Raw genomic sequence first — 24,975 nt, 5'->3', positions numbered from 1 at the left:
TGTGAACAATTAGTAAATTTTGGGTATTTGGTTATGACTTGTGTTTTGTGGCATGAATTGGCAAGGAATAAGGTGTTATAATAACTATGTGAACCACTATGTTTGTTGTTGAAATCAGATGCATGGCCCACCCCTGAAATTTTATCTTTTATATATGCTTTATGAAATTTATCTAACTTTCCTATGTGCCACCCTTGTTGCAACATTGTAGCCATGTAGGTATCAAAACAAGAAAGTTGTCAAAAAGCATGTTATCACTGCAGCAACACTTAAACAAAGCAGGCACCACAACGTTTACCAAAAAACAATAAAAGCAGGCACAGAACAATGAATGCTAAAAAAGGATGTTACTGGTGCTGCGACACTGCAACAAAGCATGTACATGAATGTTTACCAAACTTTAAAAAAGTAAAATATACACAACACTATACGGTGAGGAGAATAGTTGAACATGAGAGTTAAAATATAAGAATTTTAATATTTAATGTTTATTTATAAAATTAAAAGAAATCATAATAACATTTGTTAACGTATATATGGTTAAATATAGGGAATATGCACCTCAATATAGATTGAGAGGAAAAAATAAAAACACGAGAAGAAAACACATTGTATTGTGATACTTCTTTTATCAAATTAAAGTTCATTTTCATTGAAATCATATTATTCCAATTACAATGGAAAGCAAACATGACAGTGAGTTAAATTGTATTTGTTAAGGAGTGATGATTTGTTCTCTTTATTATTTTACTTCAAAGAAATCCCAATGCATCATCACTTTATTTTCATACACTTTACTTGAATTCTTTACCCTTTTTTCTACTAGTACTTTTCTTCATTTTTTAGCTATAGTTCATTTCTCCCCATCATCGTCAACATGTTTTTCTGAGGGAGGGGTCTTCTCAGCAACTTCAAATTGAGCCCACATGTATCTTGGTAACAAGAAATTAGTTAGTAAACTGGTGTATTTTAGTTTTTTCTCTATTTGGGCTAATTTTTTTTGTCTAAAATTTGAGTTGGTGAGATTGAAAGGATTAATTTAGGCACAAATGATGATTCTAAAAGTCACATTGGAAGGATTTCAGATTTGGTAATTTTATTTATATTTTATGTCTATGTTAACGATCTTATGTATTTTCGTCCCCCCCCCCCAACTCAAATTTCTCCCCATCATCGTCAACATGTTTTTCTGAGGGAGGGGTCTTCTCAGCAACTTCAAATTGAGCCCACATGTATCTTGGTAACAAGAAATTAGTTAGTAAACTGGTGTATTTTAGTTTTTTCTCTATTTGGGCTAATTTTTTTTGTCTAAAATTTGAGTTGGTGAGATTGAAAGGATTAATTTAGGCACAAATGATGATTCTAAAAGTCACATTGGAAGGATTTCAGATTTGGTAATTTTATTTATATTTTATGTCTATGTTAACGATCTTATGTATTTTCGTCCCCCCCCCCTCCAATGTAAATTGCTAGGTCCTCCACTGGTAGAAATTAACATGTGAAGTATTGGTTTCTTAAATTGCAAGTAACATGTTTGGTGGTTGATGGTAATTTTATTCATGACATTTGTTTGGTCAAGAATTGATATGTGTAATGTGACAAGAAAGCATGTAATATGTGCTAAGATATGTTGTATCATAAAAGTAATATGATAGAACCAACCTAATCATGATTTTCACAAGTTTGAGGATATGTAAAATGTAGTAATTTTGGGTATTGACACTTGAATTGAACCTTGATAGGTTTGATTATTGTTGGTTGGTAAACTAGGTTGGAGACAAGTAGCCTAGTGCTTAAAGATTAAGTCTTGGATTGATTGCTTAAAGTACAAGTAAGCATTAATTTGGGAGCTACAAGAGGTAAGCTCTTGGTTTAGGAGTCTTCTCCTAACTTGTTGTTCCACCATGGTCCAGTGGGACTTTGGTTTATACGTGTGTGACTATATTAATGTTAGATACATAGTATAGTTGCATACATGTATATGATATGGCATGATTTGATTGATTTAGGGTTCATGGCCATTGAAAGCATACATGGGTAAACTTTCTTTGCGGGATACAACCCATGGAAGTCTTTTGTATACCTTTCCATTATGACTCATGGTTTTGGAAAGTGTATGATCCTGTTGGACACAAGCCTATGGATTACCATGTATGATCTTCCATGAGAATTCATGATTCTTGGAAGTATTTGTTTGGACTCTCTTTGCGAGATACAATCCCTGGAGGTCTTATGTATATGATGAAATATATGATTTTTTTCTATACTATGTTATTTGACATTTCATACAGGAAGTGATTTCAAAGGTGGAGAATCACTCTATAAACCCTGAGTTTACTGAGATTTTATATTTCATCCTGTTTGGGGACATGTTTCTGGTACTCCGGCAGCAGAAAGAGAGCCCTCCCAGGGCAAGACGCCCGTACAGGATGGATAGAGGAATTAACTGGAGTAGATACCTAGTTATTTTGGTTGACTATAGTTACATATTTTGTAGAGCAAGGTGTATCTGATCATGCATATGTACTTATGTACAATTTGATATCCATTTTCAGAGGCATGTGTAGCCTATGTATATTCGTATACTTTTATGATGAGTATGTATATGTATGTTATCATGTGAGATGATATTAGTAATGGCACATAGCCACTCCGGTATATGTATACGGATTGAAATTTTTTGTATTTCAGGTACAAGATTAAATTGTGGGATATGATCTCTAGTAAGTCCAATTTTCAAATGTTATGCTGTCTGTAAGACTCTATTCGAAATGATACATGTTATTTTATTTGGATAGTTATTTTATCATTAGTTATTGTCACGGGCTTATCAAGTATGAATTTTGTACAATCATGGGACTGACTGTATGTTTATAAGAATGTGAAAAATAAGTTATGCATGGCAAATACATAAGAAAAAGTAAAAGGAAAAAGTTATGTCTTCCGCAATTTGATTCACGTAAAAAGTGCTTTATATACCATTTTGCATGTTAACAACTAGTTTGGGGAATTATGCTGGGTTTGAATTAGCTTGGAAAAGAGGATTTAAATGTGTCTGGCTTGAGTCTGATTCCAGATCAGCTATTGATGTGATTAAGAAAGGTTGAGATGATAATCAAGCCTTTGCTACCTTCGTTGTCAAAATTCAGAACCTATGCAGCAGGAACTGGAATGTTCGAATTTCGCATACGTACAGAGAAGCCAATGCAGTTGCTGATTGGCTGGCTTCCCATATGCTGATAACTGGTCGCTCTTAACTTTTTGACACTCCTCCTAGTGGTTGTAGACTTTTGCTAGATAACGATAGAAGGGGATCTTTGTATCCCGGGTTACTGATAGTTAGGTGCTTATCTGTTTTCTGTTTTCCCTGTTTTTTCCAATAACAAAAGAAATTGAAAATAACAGGATAGGAAATGAGAAAATTAGTGCAGTTGAGACTCAATACGTGCAGCCCTTTGCTATTGGGGCTAGTAATCCCAGAGATGCGTGTGAGCCTTCTGGGTTACTACACAATCTCTTCAAAAAAACTACTTTCCTAATATTTGAACTCGTATTGTCATTCTAGGTAGTCAAAACTTCTTATCAGTTACCACCTCAATTTAATCATCCAAGGTCTAATACTACATTTCATAGCCACAGCAAATTAAGAATCAAGAATCAGTATACATATTAAGAATATTGGTGTACATACTTGTTGCAAAATATATAGACCTGAAAGCTCAAATAATTGGGATTTATGGATACCTTTATATATATAATGGATTTTGCATTACATGACAAGTATAAAATTTCCTACACGTACATCGATATTTGTGCTGCATTTTTTTCTTTTTCTTTTTATTTTAAAAATGATGAACCACACACTTGTTGTCTTTGTAGCATGACAAGAAGATTATCCTCCCAACGTGATACTTATTTTTCCCCATATGTATTACATATGAAACCCAACAATTCTTTCCTTTACTTGCTCCTTATGAGCCTTTGTTGAAGCATGGATCAAAGCTAATAAGGCTATACGCATGGTTTAGAGCAAGGGCTAAATTCCCAATGCCAGCAAGTGTTTTAAGAACAAGAATGTACAAATAACTGACTATATCAAGTTTAAGGATACAAATATCTAGAAAGCTCTAAAGAAGGTAAAGATATATGTAAATGAACAAAAAATGGTTGAATGGAGTCACTTCTGATGCTAGTTTGTGCTTGACAAACGTGTAGCAAAACCTCATTGTTGGTTGTTGATTTCTCTCATACTATGGTGTTCATTTTGTTTTCCTCCTTGCTCATCATGATCCACTCTTACAATCAACTTTGATGTTGGTGATGTGGGAGACAATTCAATATCAGATTGGGAATCATCATCTTGATCTTCACAGGTTGACGAAGTGCGAGTTGAGTGACCAGTAGTTTTGAAACGGTGTAGTCTGGGTCCAGAAGAATGCGCTGTTGAATCAATGGTGCTTCCATCCATGGTTCGCACACTGGACTTTCCTAGTTTCACTCCTTGCTTCTTTTTCACAGCCATGTGCCACTTCTTTAACGCCTTCGATGTTTGTTCATCAAATATTGATTTTTTCATTCTTGAGCCCATCTACAGGTGTTTACCATGACCATAGTAATTAGTCCACCTTGAATTTGCAACTATAAGTAATGGTAAATGAGGATAGCATATAAAAAAGGCAAATTTCAATGCACAAGACTCCCTTATCTAAAATGTAAGAATAGGGATGAGGGTCGATTGTACATAGTCTTACCTTTACATTTTGCAAAGGTAAATGAAGATAGCATCATGAAAATCAAATTTGTATGATATCATCTGAACGGTTTTGATATGACATATAAAAAATAAGGAGGGCTTATTCTGAATGTCAGAGTGGCATCAGGAATTATATTTGAATCTAGTCATTTTCTATGAAAAAATTGTCCCTCCACCCCTATTGTTTTATTCAGATAAACAATAAATCTGTATTATTGATCTCGGTTAAGTTCATGCTAGTATGCTACCGAAAAAACTGCAATCAAATCTCGCAGGAAAATGCCTCTGATGAATTACAAGAAAATCAGGAAACAAAAAACATGTTGTACCTGAGTCACAAGTGCATATAATGGAAGGGTGATGTAGCTGCAGAGGCATAACACCCCAACCCTTAAAACCACATAAGAATTCATCATATTAGATTATGGTATTGTCATATGCTTCAATCATACTAATGCTGGAGGGATCTATGTTAAAGCATCAGTTAATTCAAAGTATGAAATGCATATTCAGGCATGCCATATTACTAGCAAAAGAGAATTTTAGATTTATCACTTACCCTAAAGCTACTTTCACTATTGCAACCTCGTAGTCAGCATGGAAACAGTTTCTCAGCCCAAAAGAATACTGCAAATTAAGAAATCATTAATCTATTATTCAGTCATTAACCATAATCTACATAGACAACAAAAAGACATTATTCAAGATTAAGTTCTAAAGATGGTTCATACCCATATCCACAAGAAATATGTTATTTGGAATGCATTCTGCAAGTAAAAAAAAAAAAAATCAGTTAGTTACAAATATTAACAACTAAAATTTTCAAAACTCCAGAAATATTTTGCTAACTAGGACAGAGGATAAACTTGGCAATTTTATACCACCATTGCTATAAACTAGGCAATTTTATACCATCATTGCTTTAATAGCAGATCCATCAATTTTCAAGGTAAACATGTTATACTTTACATCCTGTATGCAACATTAGTGTTTATATCATTAGTTATGTTCATTTGCCTCCAAGTAAGGCTGCATTTTCAATTCGAAATCTGAACAGTTATACATGATTTTCCTGTTCCATCTACAAGACATTTGTTAAAGATTCTGCTAAAAGAAAATCCATTGAATACCTGGAACAAAGCAAAATGGATAAGATGAAGAACTAACTGAGGCCGACCAAACCAAAAATATCTGTCTGAGCCTTGGACAAGAGGAATCCCTTGGACAACTGCATGTCTTTCTGTGATTTCAATAGCCATCTTTGCCAACGTGACTTGAAGTTTAGTTCCAACAGTCAAAATTATCTGCAAGCAATTAAATGGGATTATATTTGTAGATCTCAACCAATCTGCAAATTTTAGACAGAGAACAGAACACTTACCACAACAGGAATTAGGGATGCCCAAATCATAGCATGCCATCCTAGAAATTATACAGGATCAACCAACTGTCATTCTTTAATCGAATATTCAATTACAGGATTGTAAATTCCACAGTACCATACTAAGAAAATAGTTGCTCACCATTAACATTTAGGAGCAAGAAAACAACAAATGATGCCCAGAGGACAGGACTGTCAACAACAAAATGCACCCGAGAGCGCACGTCTGTCAAGCAAGTTCTCATAGGAAAAACCATAGATAATATAATGCTACAAATACATTATGAAAAAGAATGTTACCTGACTCCCACAACTACCTTGAAATCATCCTCCAAGGATCTTTTGATATACTTTTGGAAGTTAAATTTACTTCCAGGAGAAAGGTGGAGCTACACAAAATGGACTATCAAAATAGGAAGGTGAATCCAATATAAAACCAACATCATGTTCTGGAGTGAAACTCACAGTGATAAATCCATTGCGCAAAGTCAGGTAGTCGGCCTTACCCACGGACCTATAAAACTGTCTAAAGAAGCAACCCTGAAATTGGCAAAATGGAAGAGATGGTACAATGTCACTTTAAAAAGTGCAAGAGAAAATGAAGTTACAAAAAGCAGGCATTCGTTCAATAATGATGTTAAAAAAATTTGCGTTAGTGGAACCATTGGTTGTTCTACTACCATCCAATTCTTGTGAGCTATACGTCAAATAGTTCCACTAAAGTATACTGGTTCTTTTTCTTTAACAAATTTTACATGTCTATGATGGTTCCAACAAAAACCATAGGCACTCGTTCCTCTATCTTGTTGATAAAATTAAATCCTCAACGTCAAGCAAATGAAGTGAAAACATAGCAGATTCGTAAAATGGGTCTTACTATATAAAAGAAGATTGAATTTCTTGTCCAAAAAGTGGTATGGGCTCTCACAAATGATGTTTCATGTGTAAGCCGGAATCTTGAAGGATCTGCAAACATAATAAACATCCAATGTATGCATGAGATTGCATGTAGCAGATTTTCCAAGTAATATTGGTAAACTTAATAGTAAAACTACGAATCTAGTAACTTTTACACTTGTGACGAAAGGAGTTGTGAAATGCTCCAGGAATAACACAGCAGTCCCATTCAATTTACATACATGGATTTACAATCACTAATAACACGGAACCAAATCAAATCAAAACAGAACTAAAATATTCACATAATCCCTAAATAGGTGATTGTGATCTATTTCCCGAAATAGAAGTTATTGTCAAGATATTATTCAACACTCCCCCTTAAGTTGAAACATACAGATCATATGCAACAAGCTTGTCACAAATGAAATGTATTCTAGGTCCTCGCAATGGCTTTGTGAAGATATCAGCCAGATGCTCACAGGAATTAACAAATTCAATGACCATTTCATTGGAAAGAACTTTCTCCTTGATAAAGTGACAATCAATCTCTATGTGCTTCGTACTCTCATGAAAGACTGGATTTGATGCAATGTGTAAAGCAGCTTGATTATCACAATGTAATTTCATATGATCAATGTTTCCAAACTTCAACTCATTTAAGTAACTATTTTACAAATATAATTGACCATTACCATGGCCCTATACTCGGCTTGTGCACGCTTTTTACATTCCCTCGACACAAAATGACCACCAATAAAGACACAATACCCTGAAGTAGATCTCCTATCAATAGGTGAACCAACTCAATCATCACCATTGTATCCCACAACTTGAGCACTACCCTTGTCTTCATACAACAATGCTTGACCTAGAGCACTTTTACTACGCAAACAGCATTCCAATGATCAATGCACAGAGATTGCATGAAATGGGCCTCCACACTAAAGGCCTGTTTGGATGAGCTTTTTTTCTCCAAAAGCTGTTTTTTTCTTAAAAAAAAGCACTTCTCGTTTTTAGTTTGTTTGGATGTCTGATGTTAAAAAAAGCAGAAGTCACAAAAAAAGTCAAAAACCTACTTTTTTCAGAAGTTAAAAATTTTAACTTCTAGAAAAAGCAGAAGTCAAAAGCCAAATATTTTTATAAAAATATAAATAACTTTAACTTTTGCAAAAAGCACTTTTAAAATAAAGAAGAGATAAAAGTTACTTTTTTGAGAAGGCCAAACAAACGGGCTCTAAGTGTGAAAGAAATGTCTGGTCTAGTTAGTGTAAGGTAGCTTAGCTTTCTAACTAGTCTCCTGTAATTGTTAGGATTTGAATACGATTCTCTTTGATTTGCTAATAATTTATTGTTCAGATCCATCGTAATGTCAATAGGTTTGCAATATGTTATGTCAGTTTCTTCCAATATATCCAAACCATACTTTCTCTATGAAATCACGATACCATTCCCTGATTGAGCTACCTCAAGACAAAGAAAGTATTTCAGCTTGCCCAAGTTTTTGGTCTGAAAGTGACCAAACAGATGCTCCTTCAATTGTGATATTTTGTCATGATCATTCCATGTAATAACTATATCATCAACACAAACTATTAGATAAATACATTGACTAGATGGAGTGTTTCGTCACTCCGTGTCATCCCAAACTCTACTACAAAAATACTAAATATACCAAACCAAACTAGAGGGGACTGATTTAACCCATAAAGAGACCCTTTCAACTTACAAACCAAACTCGACTCCCCTTTAAGCAACAAACCCAAGCGGTTGCTCTATATAAATCTCTTCTTTAAGGTCACCACGAAGGAAGACATTCTTGATTTCTAGTTGATATAATGACCAATGTTCAATAGCTTCCATAGCAAGAAAGAGGCAAAAAGAAGCCATTTTGGCTACTAGAGAGAACGTGTCACAATAATCAAGATCATAAGTCAAAGTGTATTCTTCAGCAACTAGGCAAGCTTTGGGACAACCAATGTGACCGTCTGAGCCTACCTTGTCAGCACCTACCTAGCATCATCCAACAAATGTTCTCCCAAAAGGAAGAGAAACCAAGTGCCATTTACTATTGTGCGCAAGGGCAATCATCTCATCAATCATGGCTTGCCTCCAATCAAAGTGTGTAAAGGCCTCACCAACAGTTTTAGGAAGCTAAACATAAGACAATGAAGATATAAAAGCATAATATAATAGAGATTAACCATCAAAACTATTCGTGATATTGATCCGATTTGATATTGATAGCATGGAAACGTAATTTATTATACCATTGAATATTTTTCAACTCATTTATATATATTATCTAATTTTTTTTCGGGTTCGGCTAAGTGGTGGTATGTATAGCCGAGCCCCAAAAAACGGAGCCAACCAAAACCCACAAAAAAAATAATAATAAAAAATACATTCGGATAAAATGTTTAGCCAATTCCATGCGTCGAACCAAAAAACTCTTTCTTCTTTCAACTTTTTGATCTTCCCATTCATTTTCATTGTACGTAAATTCCTCTTCTCCTAATTCCTTCCATATTACCAAAAGTTATAAATAGGATGAAAATTGCGAGTGGATCGAAACATTTTCGAATGGCAATAGGGAAATCACTAACAAACTCACTTGGGTCAAATGGAACCGTATGAAAGGATAGGTCCGTGTGGGTGAAGTTGTTGGGGACTAACATGATTAACAAGGGCCTGTGGCTCCCTCCTCAATCAGAGCAACGACCTCCTTTGGCTGACTTGGATAGGTGATATGGGGACACTAAGATGAAACAAATTGAATTTGCTCAAATAGAATAGCTGTAGATTCTATGAATGGTAATTGCAAGGGAGACAAAGGAGGACCAAAATATTAAACAGGTAAAACCTTAGTTTACATTAGAGTCAGTAAATTACGTAAAGTAAGGTATGTCTACAAAAAAGGTGACACCATCAGAGGTATACCATCGGCGAGCAACAAGAGAATAACAAACATCCTTTTTGTAACCTGAAATAGCCAACAAAGATACATTTAATAGAACGAGGTGACAACCTGTCATGACCTATAGAAAAATCATGGACAAAACAAATACATCCGAACACATGAGAAGGAACAAGATACAAGGGGCGTTTGGGATCTGATAGCAAAAGAGAAACTTGATTATTAAGAACAGATGAAGGCATGTAATTGTTTAAATTATAAGCTGTCAAGATGTCACCCCAAAAACTCAAAGGCATCTTAGCTTGTAATTTAATGTACAAGAAGTTTCAATGAGATGGCGATTTTTTCTTTCAGCTACTCCATTTTGTTGGGCGATGTGCAGACATGAAGATTAGTGCAAAATATCACAAGACATAAATAATGAACTTAGCAAAATGGCTTGAAAACTTTTGTATAGAAAGATTTGAAAATGAAAAAAGACCTCAAACTAGCGTTTCATTAAGAATAACCAAGTACATCATGAGAAATCATCAATGAAGGTGACAAAATGCTTAAGACCAAAGGTTGTGGAGACATGACTGGGACCCCATATCAGTGTTTTAAAACTCAGACCGGTCATTGGCTCAGTCGAGGTATTGAGTCACTGGGTCAGTGGTTCAACCGGATTCAACCGAGTTCAACCGGATTTCAAAATAATATATAATAAATATATTACTCATATTAACAACTCATGCTGATTTTGGCATTTCCTCAAACAAGTCATTTACAAGAAATTTGAATACTTTGAAGATTTATTATGTATTAAGATAGTTCTCTAAATATTTTAAATATTAATTTAGTCTTTGACTTTTAAAATGAAAATTACTTTGATTTTTTTTGGGTACATACTCTAATTTCTTTTAAATTATTATTAAACATTAATTTGATCTTTAAAATTATACATATTTTTTATTATAAAGATTAAATTAAAAGTTGAAATATTTAATAAAAAAAATATAATGTCTTGTGTATTTTTGAGGATCAATTGAAATTTTATTTATTTTTTAAAATTAATTGAATGAAAGTATGTAATTTATTTTTAAGATGAAAAAAAATATTAAAAAAACAGATTTGATATTAGATATATTTTTGAAAGACAAATTTTATATATACAATAAAAAAAATAAAAAAAAAATAACGTGAAACATGAAAACGAGAATAATATATATTTACTCAATAATAAAGTTTGTCTATAATATGGTTACCAAAGAAAAAAAGTGTATAAAATTAGAGGCAATCGTGTTCCGCGGGCGTTGAAAGTGTTTGACGGAAAAGAATGGAGAAATTGGGGAAGAGAGTGTTGCTGACTTCAAACGGCGACGATGTTTCACAGAGCATTGCTTTCCATTTAGCCAAACAATGTAGCAGGGGATTGAACTCTCTCTCTCTCTTTCTCTGTTTGTCATTTTTGTTTGGTTTATTGAATGAAGTCAACGTGATTATTGATTGATTCAGGTTGGTTTTGATGGCAGACGAGGCTTGCTTGCTGAGTATAGCCCACAAAATCATGGGTTCCCTCAACCTCAGTTTCTGACACCCATTTTCCCCATTTTCTGTATGAAGATTTGGCACTGCACCTTGGTTTGAAGGTTGAGGAGGTTCCACATCGACCAGGAGATGAAAAAGAAATCAGTTTATAAACTATTTTGAATGGATTTATTACAACTTGTGTTGCTATCGTACATAAGTGGGTGGATGTCTAGCAACCCGGCGGGTCTCCGATTTTTTACAAAACCTGATTGTGACTGGGTCAAACTGATTTGAATGCATATCCAATTTGAATGCATATCCAATCCGAGCGGAGCTTTAAAACACTACCCCATATATTAGAATGAATGACATAACTCTTGACTGGACTAGAAAAGAAATCTCGAACATGTTTCTTAGCTGACACGATTCATAATTCAAAGACTTCAAACTTCCAAGACTTGGAACCATTTGTTGAAGTTTTGATAGATTGGGATTACCAAACCACTGACAGAGGAGACTGAGAGATTCAATAATAGCATAAATCGGATAAAGTGTTTCGTGAGAATATAAAGCCCATGTGACTCATGTCCTATGCCAATCATCTATCCAGTACTACAGTCTTGGATGACAAAAGAATTAGAATTAAGGATTACTAAACAGTTAAGGGATCTCATAAGTTGACTTACGGAGATCAAATCAAAAGGACATCTAGGTATGAATAAGACTGATTATAATGATATAGACACAGTGGGTGAAATATTACCAGTACCTTGGGAAGACACTTTAGAACCATCAACTAGGGTGACAAAACGTGAAAAAGTCAGATGGAGAAAGAGAACAAAAAAGTGACTGATTACCCGTTTTATGGTTAGAGGCACCTGAATCAAGAATCCTTAGTGTTGAAATATTACTTGTATGAGAAATACAAACTCCAGGATTATCACTATCAGCAATAGTGGTAATAGAGGACTGAGTTTGTTTGGTAGCCTTCGATGGGAGATATTGTGCCTTCCATTGGAGATACTCATGGAATTCTAGTTCTGAAACAATATAAGATGGTTTGCTCAAGAAGATATTACGAGAGAGATTTGTCACTACGGTTAAACAAGAACCTTTGGGAACAGACAACATACTTAGACTTGAGGCCATAGTTACTCAAGAAAAAAATGAAGTTTCTGAAAAACAAAACTAAGTTTCTCGAGACCAACAAGTTTTCCTAATTCAAATGCAACAACATTGTTGTTCGAGTGGAAGTGATCATTCATAATTCCCACACCCCCAATAAATTATCAAAAAGGAATCTACTAGACTTAAAGAGATGCCCAACGAGCAACAAAACACAATCTTTCAAACTTAGGGAATGCAAAATTAGCAGCAGACATGTGAACATTACCCAAAAAAGGGTGGAAACCATGACCCATTATCAAACTGAACCAGGACTGGAAGGTTTACCACCAAAACATGATAAGAAGTCTCCTACGACCAAGGCATTACTGGCAGCTTGAAGTCCAATGCTTGGAAGGTGATGGGTGGGTCACACACGCTGACTGATGGTCGCATGTGGTGGTATGTGAGGTGTTCTCCGACGAAAATGTTCGGAGGGGTTTCTAATTCGAGGTCTCTGGATGAACACGAAGTGTTCTAGCATGGTGGATCTCAGCCTTGACAATGGCTGTGACTATCAAGGTTCTTTTTGTGTGTGATTATGACTGATGAGGTTTTTAATGGTTGGAACCGATCTTAGCTCTTGATACCATGTGAAGAAATGAGTTGTAAAATGCTTGAGGAATTCCTCAACAATCCCATTCAATTTACATACACGGATTTACAATGAATAATAGTAGGAAACCAAACCAAATCAAATCAGAACAGAACTAAAATATTTACATAATCCCTAAATAGGAGATTGTGATCTATTTTTCTAAATAGAAGATATTATCAAGATATTATTCAACATTCAAAGAAGAAAAATATGGAGACATCGTACCATTGGCGAACTCGTACCCATGAGATGAAGTCTCTGCCTCCCATGCCTTCCATCCTCTTATCTGAAGAAAAATAAAAATTTCAATCACCCAACTAAGTTAACAAATCTTGATGATCAGTAAACACAACAAGGATGTGGTACTCCTCTAGAGTTTTACTTAAAGAACAAGATATCACATACCTAACCATAGTGAGACTTTGGGAGCAAATGCTCAATCTACATTCCCTATCCTTGACCATCTTACCAGCAAGTGGACAAACTCAAGACTTCAATCCTCACATATGGGATAAATTACCTTGTCCATTTTGAAAAATTTCTTTGCCATCTAAATCCCATTTTTGTTATTTGTTCATTTCTCATTAGGCACGGACCAGTTGAGTTTTCTTTCAGATTTTCCACCGTGATGTTATTGTACTTTAATTTGGTCTTGGCTTAATTAATATTATTATGAATTGTCTTGTACAGTTTTCAATCTACTTACAATTGCATCCACTTAGTTCTGATTCCCTCTTTTACTTTCACTAATATGCACTCCACCCCCTTTCTCCCTCCCCCTCCCCGTGACATCTCCTATTGACCATTAATATATAAATCTTCCAGACATCATGCTTCCAAAGCAAGAAGAAGAAGTCATAAGGTTCTTAACCAACTCAGTATCCTCAAAATGCGCAGATATGGAAAATTAAATGAAGTATCCAAACAACTAAAAACAATAGAAAGAAAGACATGCAGACCTTTAGTCTCCCAAGAAGCATTGTGACAGCACTGTAAAGCACGTGAAGGACTGCTAAGAAGAATATGAGGATGTGTAATTGGTGCAATCCATTGACAGATATGAGTGGCTCATGTCCCTAGAATAGATGTCAAAATAAACAACTAAGGTTTCATTTATAAGAAAAAATAAAAGTTAAGCATGGAAACATAGTTACCTCCTTGCATTGGTAAGAGGTAGTATCATCTGATAAATATCTGCGTTCATAAGAGAGGAGTTTTCTACTATGTTCCTCTTCACTGCTTGATGCATTGTTGGTACCCGTATATGGACATGGCAACAGTTTGTCTGCTACATTGGCAGGAACACATATTCTAACAATGTAGCTCTGCCCGAAAGTCAAAAGCAGTGAAATGAAACCTAAAATCATCAACTCTGCAAAAACAAATTTAACAACAGAAAAACAAGCGAGAAATAATTATTGCTCAACATAAATCTGAAAAATAGACAACGACAATAAAAGTAAATTAACTACAGAAGAGTCAAACTGCTTTGACTCCAGGACATAAGCATCACAGGTTCATAACTACTAATCCCTTGGCTAATTCTTACCAGCTTTGACCTTTTCCAAAGCTTCAAGCAGAGCCTTCTTGTGCCTTTCATGTAGCCACTGAAAAAATTTCACCAAGTTAGGAACTGAGTTTACAAGAAAATCACAACAAACACTCATCACGCCATCAACCCAGATTTTATAGTCCTCAACCAAGGAAAACAACCCCTCAACTTCAAACATTACTAAGATTTCAAATACTATGCCACAATTTCAACAAAAGCAAGAAATAGAAAAGTTTTCCCCAGAAGCAAAAAATGCAACTGCAAACACAGAACAGACAATGTACATCCCACCACATAAAAAATCATAGAACTCTGCAAGTGCAAGGATCAAAGGCCCAAGCCTTAGCAACAAAAAAGACAATTACATTAAGACCAAGAGTGGCAAGAAGAACAACCCTTACGTTTTCATCACTGGATTGAAGAGAGGCAAAAGAAAAACCCACGGAGAAAGTACAGTTAACTTCATTGTGAAATGCACAAGCAGGTAAATAGTGCTAATAATTACAAGGGAAAATGGAAGGGAAAAAAAAAGGTTTCAAATTGGTGACATACCGATCCCACTTTGTGAAGACTCTTCTCCAGAGTTAGGGATATCAAGATGAAAACAGTGCAAACACAAGCAACAGCCCATGTTGGTGTTTGATCAAGGTCTCTGGAATTGCTATTGCTCTCACTTGAAGCCATAGCCAAACCAACATGGCAGAACCATGAAACTAGACAAAGTGAAAGAGGCAACTTTTTGTACTTTGAGACAAACATGGATGAAAAACAACACAATCACACACAAATCACAAAATTGGGTTCTCAGAAACAGATTGCAAGCACAATAATTATCTGGGTTCCTTTACAATAAGACAAAGTTAACAACTTTATGTGATCTGGGTTGGTTCTGGAAAGGAAGCAGCTATCTTCATAAGCGCGTGCATTTATTGGTGAGTGGACCTTCAGAGAGGGAAGAAAAAGCTGTTTCAGGCTTAATGATGGTGCTGCAGTTGTGGCAGGCTTGTATTTGAATGCAGTTCCAAAGTTTGCAGCAGGATTTTGAAAAAAGAACAAAAAGAAAAAAGATTTTCTAATTTTCTATTCTCTATCTGGATTCATGTTATAAAACTGTTGTCAGAAACCAAAAAGAGAACAACTATATAATATAAAATAACATTTTTTTTGGAAATAATATATAATAAGAGGGAAATATTAGTCTTCTTTTACGTGAGATAATTTATCTCATTTTCTCTCAATTTCCATATCTCATTTTTTTTTCTTTTTCTTTTTCTTTTTTTTTGTAATGGTGGGACCCACCTAGTTTCTCTCTATAATATAAGATACATATCTTATGTAAAAGGAGATTAATAAAACTCGTAATAACATTAAACGTGTAAACAAATATAAACTTAACAAATTACCCGAAAAAAAATTAAAATAAAAAATATAAACTTAACATTCTGGCAACAATTAAGGAAGGTTCTGCACAGCAAAAATTGTCCCTTTCAGACAAACAATTAAGGAAGAATTTCCATATTTTTTTTCTGTCTTTTCCTTTGCTATTTGTCAATTTAATTTTTGTTCAGATTTGCGCCGAATGATAAGTTAACCTAAATTTTAGTCAGTTTGGTATAGAAAAGGAAATAGTGATAAAATAAGCCGAAAATAGTGACGAGGAATTTGAGTGATTTCTTTTGAAGTTACGGATTCAAACCTTTAGGGTTTTAATGTCATTATTATATGAAAATATATATAATGATAAAATTTACATTGATATAAATAAAGGAATATTATTTCTGCATATGTAGCGAAAAAAAATATATGTTACAGAAAATAAATTAAAAAAAGAGAAACTCATAAAGTTATACGGAGAGACAAACTGATTAAATGATCGTCCTACCCTAATTTTACCCTCTATGCCAAAAAAAAAAAATTCTGTCACAGATTATATTTTCTAAAAATAATGATAAAATTTACTTTATCAATGAAATTTTATTGAGAATTAACTTTATGAAGAAAAAAAAACCGACATTGTTTGTATATTAACTATCCGACAAACGCGGTTTCACTACTGGGATGTAAATTTATTGGAAATGGATACTCTTGCGTGTAAAAAAAAATAATACGGTCATGTAGAAAGAGTACAATTATACAAAGATAAATAAATAGTTATAATTTTATAACTATTTATTTTAATATTTTTTCTCTCTCCTCCTTTATTATCATTGATCCACATTTGTATGGTTATGATTCTCCACATGATATGGTCATGTGAATTTTCACATGAGAGAATCCAGATCCCAATTTATTTGTTGTGTGTGTTTTTAAAAAAATTTAAATATTAAAAGAAGGAAAAAGTATTTGTCTTTTTAAATGACACAACTTGTGTCCTTTCACTTACACAAAAAAGTGGGACCCACACTTTTTTTTGTCCACTCTTTCTCCCATAATTTATCTCTTTCTCTCACTTAAAATGACATAATTTTACATACTTTAAAATGACACATATTTTTCCCTTAAAAGAAATTGGATATTATGTCTATCTTTTTTTATACCTATTCTATACACTTTCTCCAATAACGTAGATCAGAATATCGGAACATCCACTAAATTGTCACTTTTTGGCAAAAATTTTACCCAAACGCCACGCAAACTTTACTTTTCACCATATTGTCACGCGACGTAATTCGCTACGACTGGTAGCAAACTTCGTTCGTCAATGATTTTGTGACACATGGCACACTTTTGTAAGAAAAAGCTGACTGAATTAACTTCACTAGTGGTGGTGCGCACTATTGTCACGTGTCACGAAATCATAGGCGATGAAGTTCGCTATCAGGGATAACGCACTTCACGCGTGACTGGTAAAACGTATTATTCACATGACATTTGGATAAAAAATTTGCCAAAAAATAATACTTTAGTCGATGTTCCCAGAATATCAATAGAGTACACATAAAAAAATATAGCCATAATATTCTTTGGTATGATTAAAAGTTCATAAATTTTTTATGCGCGTTTGTTTTGTAACAAAAATAAGGTATATCACATTAAAAAAAAAACAATACTAAATAAAATTATTTAAGTAATATGAATGCTAAATAAAGTGGAACTCAATGTGCACGGCTTTTTGACCCTTTTGCCCCTCATTAATTAATTAATAACCAATTTGCCCCTGATCAAGAACTATCCACCAACCTGCCCCTTTTAGTCGACTAGCTTGCTGATTTAGTCGAGCAAATGGTCAATCTTCAGAAAGTGGACGACCGTAAATTTAGTCGACTAAAAAATCATCTTAATCGACTACATTTTTGGGATATTTAGTCGACTAAGTAACGATATTTAGTCGACTAAATGTCGACTGAAACCCTATATTTTCCATGTTTTCGGTCTCATTTCGATTGTTGTTGTTGTGTAAACCTAAATAGCTCCCTTTGTTCATGTGTAATCCTCTCAATCCGATTGTATTTCATCCCACCATCTCTACAGACCTAATATTGTGAAATCATTGTCATTGCCCAATTCTAAACCCCAAAATCCGAACCCAAACCCCCAATTTCAGAACCCAAGTCCCAATTTCGTGAGGAAGATGAGCACAAGTCCAAACATGTATGTGACAATGATCTACTATGATGGAAAGCATTATGAAGGCCCCAATGGTGTTCAATTTGAAGGAAAAACGAAAATGTTGAAAATCAAACGGGGCACTACATACAATGAGTTAAAGGAGAGAATTCAGCAAAAATTGGGTCTGCAAGGCAGCCAATGCGTTCAACGGATGATTGCCAGGGTAGAGACAACAGTTGGTAAGGATGCTATTTACTACATTGGTAACGATATATGTGATGATGAAGATGTCGAATGTGTCATAGATGCAATTGTTGATCGAAAATTTCAAAATTTTATTGAGATATATGTTGAATTAGATTGTGGTCAATCTTCATCTGCACCCATGCATACAAGAAGTGAACCGTATTTTGGTCATGAAGAAAGAGTAGTCGATTTATCTGCACCTGCACATGTCATAAGTCAGATAACACTGCGGGAAATAGATGAGGATGAACAGGATGCCGATATGGACAGCGATGAGGACGGTGAACCTGAGAGTGTTATTCCGCTAGGTGACACGTCAGATACTGACGTAGAGGGTGATTTCGACGCTGACACAAGCTCACAATCCCCGGGTTCGCAGGTTACGAGACCACTTCGTGTTGACCCTGTTAGCAGTGGTAAGATTTGTTTTTTAAAGATTTAATTTAGCAATTATTTTTTTGTTATGAATGGTATTGACGGTGGCATTATAATGCGTCCGTAGGTTCTGAGGTCGAGCCATTTTGGAATGAAAGCTCACATTATACCTTCATTAATTGGGCCCACCCTAATGATGAGACGAAGATATTGTATGGTGACGATGATGATCACGGTGGCTGGCAATTAGGGGATCCTTTATATTTGTATCAGGAGTTTCGTAGCAAATCTGAAATGCAACATGCAGTCAAATTATATTGTATAAAGGCTCACCGTACTGCCGTTGTGGCAAAAAGTGATGACCATAGATTTGTGATGAAGTGTCGACACCATAATGATGGATGTCCCTGGTATGTGAGGGCATTGTTGCCGAAGAATGGAAATACTTGGGTGGTTAGTAAATGGGTTAAAGAACACACCTGCCTAAACCAAGGTCTTACCCGGGATCATAGACAGTTGGATTCTGATGTGATATGTGCAACCATTATCAGTATGTATTATTCGATATATCTAACTTCCTAAGGTATGTTTACGTTAATCAGTTTGTATTCTGACTGTTGGTCGGTGTTTTTTTTTATATAGGTATGTTAAAAGAAGATCCATCATTGAAGCCAGTTCTTATTCAAGAGAGGGTACAACGTTTGTATGGATACAACATATCTTACAGGAAAGCTTGGAAGGCTAAAATGAAAGCCATTGTCAAGTTATTTGGCGACTGGGATAAATCGTATGCATTCTTGCCTGGTTGGCTGACATACATGACGTAGGTTAATGTGGGTTCTATGTTCAAGATTGATACGGACCAATGTGTTGATGAACGTCGAGTGTATACGGATAAGGCTGTCTTTCACCGAGTATTTTGGACCTTTCATGTCATGATATTTGTATTTGACTCATCTTAGTCGACTAAATATCCCAAAAATGTAGTCGATTAAGATGATTTTTTAGTCGACTAAATTTGCGGTAGTCCACTTTCTGAAGATTGACCATTTGCTCGACTAAAACAGCAAGCTAGTCGACTAAAAGGGGGCAGGTTGGTGGATAGTTCTTGATCAGGGGCAAATTGGTTATTAATTAATTAATGAGGGTCAAAAAGCCCAATGTGCAGTATAAATTTCTGAATTTTTGTTACTCATCATATCATAATATAAAATCTTGCTTATAGCAAAAAGGAGAAAAATAATAATAATAACTCTTACCCATCATTATCTTAACGTTAGTGTTGTGCATTAATCATCAAAGGGTTAACAACACAAAAATTTATTATTAATTTACTATTATTATTCTTTTGGTATTTTTTTCATGATTTAAATCGATCTAAAGCATTCCTTTTCTTTAAAATTCAGATTACTTGTAAATATGTCTAGAGACAATCTGAGGGTGAGATGTCAGATGATATTGATTGTACTATTGAGCATGCTTTATCTGTTTCATATCACATTTCTCTTTCGGTTTTGTTAATGTCATGTAACATGAAAATGGATACATCATGTTACAGAGACATGTTTGTGTAGGACCCACCAAATATTAGGAAAAAAAACTAAAGAAAAAAACTTGCACGGAAAACGATCTAAGAGTAGGAGGAAACAAAATTTTCATATAACATGACATTTGCTTTTCCCTTTTTCTTTTATAATATGTGTAATGGATAAAGTTCATTTGGGATAGTGCGCGTATGTCTTGAGGACCTATGATGAGATCATGAGGCAAAAAAATTAATTTATTGCTTTTTTAATAAAAAATTATGAATATGTAGTAATTTTGAAAAAAATTACAAAACTATAGCACTCAAACACGCCCACATGGGGCGTGTTTTCATGGAGAGAGACACGCCTATGTGGGGCGTGAGCCTCTAAATATAACACGCCTATCTTGGGCGTGACCAGGAGAGGGACACGCCCAGCAGGGGCGTGACCTCCCTAGTCTATAAATAGGCCTTTTTTCACTCTTTTCCTCATTTCTACCTCCACTTCCTCTCTCTAAACCACTCCTTCACCTTCTCTCTACATTTCTTCTGGAGCGTTTTGCGCAGCGAAGCTCTGTCTCTCTCTCATGTAAGTCCCTATTTATTGTTTATATTTTTTATTAACGGCAATATATATATGATAGTTATTAGTGACTTAGATAATTGTTAGGGGGTTAGAAAAATATTAGTGACCTATTAAGAGAATGATTAGTGACTTAGGAATTAGATATGGACTTAGAAATTAATTAGGGTCTTCTAAATTGGTATATGCTGGTGATAGGACTTATTTACACACTTAGAAAGTAGTTTGAGATAATTAATAATTTTTTATGAATGACACTTGCAAACATATTGACCTTTCAAATATATTTAAATTGAATTTGTAATATTTAATCTATTCAAATATATTTTTAGAATAATGTAATGTTAAATTAATTAATTTTCATTGATGTTAATTTAATTGAAATTAATATAACAATTGAAGTAAGTTAAATGCTATTTAATTGAATGCAATTAAATTTTATTTAGCGTAAATTAATATAATCTCAATAGTAATTTGGGTATAATTTTTTCATTTGTAGTAGTATTCTATTATGGCCCATTCGTCTTCGTCAGAGTCGTTGCGCTCTGGATCCGATGGTGATGCTGAGCCATCCGATCCTTGTACGCATGTACTTACTCGACCATATAGGTGGGAGGTACTCCGCACTCACGTTTCACAACTTGTGTGGAACGAGGATAAAGTTAGGGGGTTAAAGACGAGGCGAGGGAAACTTCAGGGGGGCCCCGTCATGATGATATACCAGACGTTGTCGCTGATTATTTGACACAGGCTGGGTTCATACACGTGGCACGTATGAGTCATATTCAGGTATGTAAATTTTATATTACTTAATTAAATTACCGTATGTGGACTTTGTATAATTGTTGTTTTACCTTCAGATCGATACCGCCTTGATCAGTGCTTTGGTTGAGCGGTGGAGACCGGAGACACATATGTTTCACATGACGCAGGGATAGATGACCGTTACATTACAGGACGTGGCTGGTATACTTGGTTTTCCTACTGACAGGCAGCCAGTTACCGGACCTACAACATTGGTTTGGATCGCTGTGTGTCAGCATGTTTTTGGGACTGCCCCTGTTGCGGGCACAGACATTCACGGAGGCGATCTACGTATTTCATACTTAGACAGAATATATCCCGATTGGTTTCCAGTAGCACACAATCCTGATGAGGTGAGGCGTTACACCCAGGCACACATTTTGCGGCTATTAGGCTCATGGCTACTGTGTGACAGATTGGGTGGCAGCAAAATTGCGTGTCGTTACGCTCCACTGCTAGGAGGGGACTTTCAGGACATTGGCACATACAGTTGGGGGTTCGCGGTTCTCACCCATCTCTTTAGACATTTATGTGTGTCAACAAACCCGCAGACTGTTAATATGGGTGGTTGCCACGTATTGCTCCAGATATGGGCTTGGATTAGATTCCCCCCATTGCTCCACCTCTTCCGTAGCTTACCCACCCGGACTGGCATTTCGGTCACAGGTATATATTATTTGTAATTGTCTAATTCATTACATGTTCATGATGTCGTATGAGTAACGAAATTTGGTACACATTCTGTTACAGGTTTAATTCTCTAGCTCCCTTTAAGCCACATGAGCAGTCTTGGTTTTGGGAAATCCTTGACACGCTTTATAGAGACGAGGTTTGTTATCTATAAAGCGTATTTGTTTTTAAATTTTTTACATCTTATAGTTTGTATTAATTGTGTACCTGTTACTATTTTTTTTGTATGTAGGTTATGTGCCAGCCATACGGTGAATACCATACAGCATTGTTAGTATCTGATCATGAGCGGTACTTATGGTTGGCCATTACTCCTATCATTTGCTTCCACACAGTTGAGTGCGCTCAACCGGATAGATGTATGCGACAATTTGGTTTCGATCAGCCCATACCGCGGAGACAAAGAAAGCTTAAGGGTGTTCATGATCTAACTCTGCGAGGGAAGAAAGACGATAATTGGGAGCGTAAATTAAGGCCCTTCGTAAATTGAGTACGCGCTAACCAAGTTTGACGTCTTGAATACATCATCTATATATTGCCGATAATTCTGACGAATGGATAACGCTGCAGTAACAGCGTGACTACAAGGATATTTAAATGCTTTAAATTGTCCACATTGGCATGTACGAGCAGTAAGGTTGACAGCATACGTCTTTTCAAACCCTGCATCCACCTCAAAAACAATTTCATCAACATTATGTACGCACAGTATGCATTGTTGCCACGGATTCATTATTTGTCAATGATTCAATCACATTTTTGCAATAAGTATGACCAGATAAAACTTGTCTAGAAGCCGATTGACCTCTTTCCACGCAATATTGGACCAATCTACTATATGTAAATTTTACCGGACCAGTAATGGGCATGTTTCTTGCTCCCTTTAACACCCTGTTTATGGATTCTGACAAGTTTGTCGTCATATGCCCAAATCTTCGTCCATCAAGGTCATGTGCACGCGACCACTTTTCCTTAGGGATGACATCGATCCAATCTACTACCTGCCTGCTTGTGTCACAAAATCGTGCAAGCGCTCTCTCAAAATCCACCATGCAAGGAGTATATCTTGCCAACAATTTCAAAAACACACAGTTATATCATAACGAAAAACTACAACTCGAAATTCACCAATCATTGTGTGCAACATACCTATATTCATCAGGCTAGCCTTCAATTTGTCATTTCTAAATCGTTGATTAAAATTACTTGCAACATGTCGCAGGCAAAACACATGAAACGCATGGGGTGGTTGCCAAGCAGGATTATTTTCTACAGCCGATAATATGCTAGCATGCCGATATGAAATTAGACATATATCTTGCGCTTGTGTAACGTGCAGACGAAGATTGGCAAGGAAGTATGACCAAGCCTCCAATGTCTCACCCTCAACAACGACAAATGCAAGTGGCAGACATTCATTAATACCATCTTGAGCTGTGGCAATCAACAACTTTCCCTTATATTTTCCGTATAGATGAGTGCCATCAATTTGTATCATTGGTATGCAAAATTTAAATGCCTCACAACATTGTCTGAAAGTCTAGAAACAACGAACAAATACACGTTTTCCGGGACCCAACTGCCCCGCAACAAAACAATCCTTTGTTTGAATATTGTAAAAGGAACCTGGTGAAAAACAAAGTATATATTCACACCACCTGGGTAAATATGCATAGGATTCCTCCCAATCACCATATAACATTGCCATGGCTTTCTGCTTCGCATACCATGCCTTTCTATATGAAACTTTGAAACCATAAGAATGAGTTATTCTCTCTTGGACAAGCGCAATGGACACTGAAGGTTCCTTTTTTATCATCTCTGAATAACAACAACTGGATATAAACATTAACAGAACAACAGGTATATTAACTTAAATTTTGGTCAGCATTTTAATTTGAAATTACATACCTACTACAAGTTCTGCGATAACGTCAGAATCAAGTTGTCGATAATCTTGAGAAATATGGTCATTCAAGCAATTGTGATCCCCACCCTATTTTGTTACCTTCCAATTTTTACCATACGTTGGTTTAATTACCCTGATCCTCCCCGGGAAACATTGGACATGCGCACAACATTTCATGCTTAATTTTGTGGGAATGCTCTCAACCACAATTGCTTCTTGATGCTCCTTCATGAGGTTGCGCTTGATTGCCATCTGAGCCTCTTTTTTGGATGTAAGGTGTTGGTTAACAAACAACTTTTCCCCCAATTGCCATGGACCCTGGATTGAACTCGAACTCTGTGTCCATGATTGTGCCTCACTCGGATGATCCCAATCAATATATGTGTAATGTGGAATTTCAGACCAAAAAGGATCAACAGGTGCATCGCCTACATGTACCACGTAATAATAATAATACAATTGAATTATTGTCTTAATCAAAAATCGCAACAACCAAGCTGTCAGTATATTAATTGATAGCATA

General features: G+C 35.4%; 2 protein-coding genes across 2 annotated transcripts; one reads left to right on the top strand and one right to left on the bottom strand.

The window, feature by feature from the left end:
• Positions 1–4,059: 4,059 nt before the first annotated feature.
• LOC133301765 (MLO-like protein 10) lies at positions 4,060–15,530 on the bottom strand. The gene is made up of 15 exons (XM_061501461.1): positions 15,324–15,530; positions 14,769–14,826; positions 14,374–14,591; positions 14,179–14,295; positions 13,445–13,505; positions 7,012–7,100; positions 6,600–6,674; positions 6,435–6,523; positions 6,277–6,326; positions 6,135–6,175; positions 5,884–6,057; positions 5,485–5,520; positions 5,313–5,380; positions 5,083–5,143; positions 4,060–4,588 (listed from the first exon to the last, which is right to left on the bottom strand). The coding sequence occupies exons 1-15, from the start codon at positions 15,528–15,530 to the stop codon at positions 4,223–4,225; spliced, it is 1,710 nt and encodes a 569-aa protein (XP_061357445.1). The 3' UTR covers positions 4,060–4,222.
• Positions 15,531–21,987: 6,457 nt separating this feature from the next.
• On the top strand, positions 21,988–23,033 carry LOC133301820 (protein MAIN-LIKE 2-like). The gene is made up of 3 exons (XM_061501517.1): positions 21,988–22,349; positions 22,604–22,682; positions 22,776–23,033. The coding sequence occupies exons 1-3, from the start codon at positions 21,988–21,990 to the stop codon at positions 23,031–23,033; spliced, it is 699 nt and encodes a 232-aa protein (XP_061357501.1).
• Positions 23,034–24,975: the final 1,942 nt, after the last annotated feature.

The sequence above is a fragment of the Gastrolobium bilobum genome, unplaced genomic scaffold, assembly GCF_033153095.1.
Source record: "Gastrolobium bilobum isolate Gb01-03AN ecotype WA unplaced genomic scaffold, APGP_CSIRO_Gbil_v1 utg8579, whole genome shotgun sequence".
Taxonomy (NCBI): domain Eukaryota; kingdom Viridiplantae; phylum Streptophyta; class Magnoliopsida; order Fabales; family Fabaceae; genus Gastrolobium; species Gastrolobium bilobum.
The sequence above is the reverse complement of the archived record's forward strand: the minus strand, read 5'-3'. Positions and strand labels throughout refer to the sequence as shown.